The sequence below is a fragment of the Myotis davidii genome, unplaced genomic scaffold, assembly GCF_000327345.1.
Source record: "Myotis davidii unplaced genomic scaffold, ASM32734v1 scaffold243, whole genome shotgun sequence".
NCBI lineage: Eukaryota > Metazoa > Chordata > Mammalia > Chiroptera > Vespertilionidae > Myotis > Myotis davidii.
The window spans coordinates 1,482,662-1,489,089 of record NW_006295183.1 but is presented as its reverse complement, the minus strand read 5'-3'; the positions used below and the strand labels follow the sequence as shown (position 1 = coordinate 1,489,089).

The 6,428-nt window shown below is 47.5% G+C and overlaps 1 protein-coding gene across 1 annotated transcript; it reads left to right on the top strand.

The window, feature by feature from the left end:
* The first annotated feature begins 2,263 nt into the window (after positions 1-2,263).
* Positions 2,264-4,073, top strand: PDP2 (pyruvate dehyrogenase phosphatase catalytic subunit 2). Its single transcript, XM_006769814.2, has one exon. It carries the CDS (start codon positions 2,337-2,339, stop codon positions 3,927-3,929), a length of 1,593 nt encoding a protein of 530 aa, XP_006769877.1. The 5' UTR covers positions 2,264-2,336; the 3' UTR covers positions 3,930-4,073.
* Positions 4,074-6,428: the final 2,355 nt, after the last annotated feature.

Genomic DNA, 6,428 nt, shown 5'->3' with positions numbered 1-6,428 from the left:
TTTTTAACCCCAGAGCTGGGCGTCTGGACTCAATCTTATTTTACCTGGGAAGCAGGGGCTCGGCGATGGGGCCGCGCCCGGTTTTGAGGGAGATCTGGGCTGGGGCAGGAGGCTGCGCTCTTGTCTATGAAACCGTGGGTCAGAGACTTGAACTTGGGACCCGTTGGCTTCTTTGAGGGATCGGGGCTGCGGCAGACAGCCTAGCGTGGGGCCTCGCTGCCTGGTTTCTCCGGGAGGGGGACGGGGCAGGCGCCCTCTGTTCCCCCGGACCCTCTGCTCCTGCCCCGAGGTCACTCAAACTGTGTGCTGAAGGAGCACTTTCTGTTGGCTTTTCCCCCAATCCAGAGGAACGTGGGGAGGGGCGGGGGGGGCGGGGGCAGGATTCATAAGCGGAACCCGAAAACACGTGGGAAACGCGCTTTCTCCTGGGTCACCCGAGGAAAGAGAAAATAGAGCAGCTTTTGTTGTTGCTGCCCAAGAGAAAAATACCACCAAAGGCTGTTGAAGGTGCTAGGAAACTGTTTTCCTTCGTGCCTTTGCAGAGGCGGATGCGAACCTTTTGGGAATTAGTTGGGCAATATGCATCCGCAGCCTTTGACCTACTAATTCCTCCTCGCCTGAGAAGTAAGTAGGATGAAACCTAAGTGGGTTGATGCATAGGGCAGGACAGTGTGGTGTTTTATAACTAGCAGTGGAAATGACCTTCGTATCTCCAACAATAGGCAATAGTTAAGTAAATTGTGATTGCTTATGGCAAAAAAGTAATATTAGGCATCCATGAAACGTAATATGGACAAAATGTTCTTCACGGGAAAACTGGGATTGAAACTTGTGGTTGCAACTGTATAAAAATGTGTGCAGAATGACTGGAGAATAATACACCTAATGATAAAAGTAATAACTCCTTTTTTTGGAGCAGGAGGGTCATATTTCATATGTCCTCACAAAACCTTCAGAGATGAGTATTCCCATCCCACCAATGAGCCACCGGAGCTCAGGCAGTGTGTCTGATGCTAGACAGCTAGTGTGATGCCTAGAGTGCAATGGGACCTTTTAAAAATCCGCATGTAACCACAGCCGGTTTGGCTCAGTGGATAGAACGTAGGCCTGTGGACTGAAGGGTCCCGAGTTTGATTCCGGTCAGGGGCATGTGCCTCGGTTGCAGGTTCCACAGCCCCAGTCAGCGCACGTGGGGGAGGCAACCAATCAATGTGTCTCTCTCACATCGATGTTTCTCTCTTTTTCTCTGCCCCTTTTCCCTCCCTTCCACTGTCTCTAAAAATCAATGGAGCCCTAGCCCAGTGGTCGGCAAACTACAGCTTGCGAGCCACATGCGGCTCTTTGGCCCCTTGAGTGTGGCTCTTTCACAAAATACCACGTGCGGGCACGCAAGTACAGCGCGATTGAAATTTCGTGGCCCATGCACAGAAGTCGGGATTGTGTGGAAGAGCCACACTCAAGGGGCCAAAGAGCCGCAGGTGACTCGCAAGCCACAGTTTGCCGACCACTCCCCTAGCTGATTTGGCTCAGTGGGTGGAGCGTTGACCTGTGGACTGAAGGATCCATGGTTCAATTCCAGTCAAGGGCACATGCCTGGGTTGTGGACTCGATCCCCAGTAGGGGGCGTGCAGGAGGCAGCTGATCAATGATTCTCTCTCATCAATGATGTTTCTATCTCTTCCTCTCCCTTCCTCTCTGAAATCAATAAAAATATATATTTTAAAAAAATCAATGGAAAAATATCCTTGGGTGAGGATTAACCCTCCCAAAAATCCACATTTAGCCAATATTTAAAGGCTTGTTGTATTGCCAGGTACAGGGCTGGGCCCTAGAGAGCCACTGGTAAGGCAGCCATAGTTCCTGAATTCATGGAGCTTACAGACTAGTGAGAAAGCAGATATTTAAATAAATGTGTAGTCTGCTGGGAAGAGTGAACATGGGAGCTAGGCACTGGGCTCTAGCAAGGGGAAGGATTTGGGAAGGAGAGGAAATGGGGATCCCTGGGTCAGCTGTGAGGAATGAGTGAGCTCTGTGGGGAAGCCCACGGTGGCTCTGTAGGAGTGGAGAGTGTATACAAACCCTGTTTTTCACATTTTTCTGGGATGTGTTTATGTGTTATAATGGGAGGTAGAGAGACCTGCTTAGGTATTTTGAGTTTAGTGAACTCTTTTAAATAGTTTATCTTAAATCACTTTTGCTCAGGATAGTAGCACATTAAGTGTTTTCAGAATTCATTATTGAAAAATTAAATTTGAAACTTTAAAACTCTTTAATTTTCAGGTTTAAAAAAATACAACCTTTTGCTGAAGGAACACATTTGCTGGTATAGTTTCAGAATGTCAAGTCCTGTGTCCTACTGGATCTTAAATTCTGCAAGGAACAGCATTGCCACATTACAAGGGGGCAGGCGTTTATATTCAAGGTGTGTCTCAAGTAGGAATAAATCAAAAAGGACGCTCTTTTCCTGGGCATCAAACACCCTAAGGAACAATGCCCCGTGCGGCGACTTTGCTCTGCCGAAAGCCTACAGACACACGTGGACAGAGGAGGACGATCTCCACCTGCAGCTCAGCCCTGAGCAAGTAAACGAAGTGTTGCGAGCTGGTGAGTCGGCCCACAAGATTCTTGACCCGGTCAGTGGAGCCCCAAGTTCAGTGTTGCGGTTTGAGAGCAACCAGCTGGCTGCCAATTCCCCCGTGGAGGACCGGCGAGGCGTGGCCTCCTGCCTGCAGACCAATGGGCTGATGTTCGGTGTCTTTGACGGACATGGTGGCCATGCATGTGCTCAAGCAGTAAGTGAGAGGCTCTTCTACTACGTGGCAGTGTCACTGATGTCTCAGCAGACCTTGGAGCAGATGGAGGAAGCGATGGAAAGCATGAAGCCCATGCTGCCCATCCTGCAGTGGCTCAAGCACCCAGGGGACAGTATCTACAAGGACGTCACATCAGTGCACCTTGATCACCTCCGGGTCTACTGGCAGGAGCTGCTTGACCTGCACATGGAAATGGGACTGAACATTAAGGAAGCATTAATGTACTCCTTCCAGAGACTCGATTCTGACATCTCGCTGGAAATCCAGGCCCCTTTGGAAGACGAGATGACAAGGAACCTTTCCCTCCAGGTTGCTTTCTCTGGGGCAACAGCTTGCATGGCCCATGTTGATGGGGTTCACTTGCATGTGGCAAATGCTGGTGACTGCCGGGCCATCCTTGGTGTCCAGGAGGACAATGGCATGTGGTCTTGTCTGCCCCTTACCTGTGACCACAATGCCTGGAACCAGGCTGAGCTGTCACGGCTGAAGAGGGAGCATCCTGAGTCAGAAGACAGGACAATCATCATGGACGACAGGCTGCTGGGCATCCTCATGCCCTGCAGGGCATTCGGAGATGTCCAGCTGAAGTGGAGTAAAGAGCTGCAGCGCAGTGTCCTGGAGAGAGGCTTTGACACCGAGGCTCTCAACATTTACCAGTTCACCCCCCAACACTACTACACTCCACCCTACCTGACTGCTGAGCCTGAGATCACATACCACAGGCTGAGGCCCCAGGATAAGTTCCTTGTGCTGGCGTCAGACGGCCTATGGGACGTACTGGACAATGAGGATGTGGTGAGGCTGGTGGTGGAGCACCTAAGTGAAGCAGGTCGGCACAAGCCAGACCTGGCCCAGAGACCAGCCAACCTGGGACTCATGCAAAGCCTGCTGCTGCAGAGGAAAGCCCAGGGGCTTCATGTTGCCGACCAAAATGCAGCCACCCGTCTGATCAGACATGCCATAGGGAGCAATGAGTATGGGGAGATGGATCCAGAACGGCTGACCGCAATGCTGACATTGCCAGAGGACTTGGCGAGAATGTACAGGGATGATATCACTGTCACTGTGGTGTATTTTAACTCAGACTCAATTGATGCATATGATAAGAGAGGTTAAGAATTTCTCATCCTATTGCCAAGGTTCATTTAAATGTCCTAAGATATTTTCACTTATTCTTAAACTGGCCATTCAAACCTGTTAAAAAGGTAGTCAGGTGTAGCTTGCTTAATAATAGACTAATGTGAAAAGAAAAGAAAACAAGCAGCCCAAGTTTAAAAACAATAGCGGTGATTTCATGCCCCTGGGTGTTTTGGTCACCTCTTCTAAGCAAAGAGGCAGAGCATAGAGACATAAATTTGCTTGGGCTCATGTAGCCCAGGTCCTTTTATAAAGAAACTTGTTAAACTGTGTCAGCTTGACCCTCCAAATGGTAAATATTTTTTAAAATATGTTTATTTATTTTAGAGAGAGGGAAAGGGAGAAAGATAGAAACATCAAATGAGAAAGAAACATCAATTGGCTGCCTCCAGCACACCCCAAGCCTGCAACCCAGGCATGTGTCCTGACCAGGACCTCTTGGTTCATGGGTCGATGCTCAACCATTGAACCACCCTGGCTGGGCTCCAAGTGGTAAATTTAATCACAATTCTAAACATGAAGAACTTCAGGATCTTCTGAGGTTTTGCTGCAAAACTGCAAACTTGATCATTTTCCTCAGTTCATAATCGTGAACTTCTAGACTATGAAGGGAGGTTTGGTTTGTTTAATTGTTTTAATTACTAAGACCTAGGTTTACAAAGGATATTACAGAACACTTTTCTATGCAATATTCTAACCTTTCTCATGATTATACTTGTGAAAACACTTTGCAGTGCTGCATTCTAGTCCTATTTTAGCTTATTTTAAAACTGAGTCCTCAAACTTGCAAACAGGCCTGCTGTCAGCATGCTTGGAATGACCTGTCTTGGTTTCCAGCTGAGGGTGAGAGGGGCTAGGCCTCTGGACCAGCGGAATTTACTTGTATGGCTTTGGTCCCTTCCACTGGGTCCTATCCCCTGAACTTTTGAGCCATACTAGGAGGTAACTTCTGTCTAAGCCTTAACTCCTGGCTTCCTGCATTAATATTGTCTCCAGGGTTTAAGCTTCTGGGGGTTTAGTCATAGCAGTTAGCCATTCTGGTTATACCTCTCAAACATTCTTCTGTTAATTCCTGTCTTTTGTATGCTAAACTCCCTCTTCCTGCTGCTTCTAATTGCAAAGAATGCTTCCATTTCACATGGTTGCAGGGAAGGAGAAAATGTGCTCTCCTTGTGTCAGCGGATTAGGCAGGACTGGTTTATTGCAGTGGATTATAGATTTAAGATTTAGCCTGAACCTGGAGAGGTGGAACAGGAAGGACCTGAGAGTAGTCACTAACCACGGCTCCCCATGTCCATCCCGAGGCAGTGGAGTGGGGGGCAGAGGGAGATTTGTCAGATGGGACACTTGCCCCTAGAATGTGGGATAAATCGCATTGCTTCTCAGGAACTGGACCATATATAGAACAGGAGAGGGGGCAAAAATAAGTGTAACCTGTAGTGGCTTCTGTGGGCTGCACAGACTTGTGTCAGTTGGAAAATGAAACCATGCGGATCCTTTTTTGGGAGATGAGTTTCATGTGATGAATTATGGTGGCATTTAAACAACAGGAAATGTGTCCCTAAATGGAAACACAAATAAAATCCCACAAAACTGACATTTTTATCTTCCTGTACTATATTAGTTGATCCCTCTCCTCATCTCACCCCCTCGTGCCATGCACTGAAAGAAAAGCAAATAACTAGGATTGACTTCCTCATGTTTGTCCATGTCCCAGAGACATTCGTACCAGTGTTGGTATACTTCTCGCTTGGGATGTTTCCCTGTAGGTTTTCAGTGCAACTGGTTAGCAATAGGACTTCATTTTAAGAAGTTCTCTTTTGAGTGCTTAAGCCTGGGTTCTTTTATTCTGAAGCCATTAGTATTCCTTCTAATCTAGATCTGAACTCAGAAGTAAAACATGAATCACTGCCATTTGCTCACCTGAAGGTTTGTGGCTAGAGCCGAAGACTGCTTGTCTGACAACCTTTGCTCTTCACGCCCACTAAATCCTGGTGCACCCTTGGAGCATTTACTTGGATTACAGAGCATGAATCCTGTTTTGGAGCCAGCATGGTCATAAATGTATCCGATTCCGTAACTTGTGGGGCAGCCAAGAGAATACAGACATCCCTGCTGTTTCTCCAAGCATATGTTTTTTTCTCTGCCTAATAGATTTCCTGCTTTCTAATTCGTATATTGAAAGAAGAAAGGCCAGTGTATTGTCTGCCTTTTCCACTGTGAACTCTTATTAGCTCTTTTTTTTTAAGGTAAAGGTTGACTTTTATTTTTTAATATATTTTTATTGATTTTAGAGAGGCAGGGAGAGGGAGAGAGGAAACATCAATGATGAGATAGAATCATTAATTGGCAGCCTTCTGCACTCCCCACAATGGGGATCGAGCCAGCAACCTGGGCCTGGGCCCTGACCAGGAATCGACCCATGACCTCCTGGTTCATAGGTCGACACTCAACCACTGTGCCAGGCCGCCCCGGCTC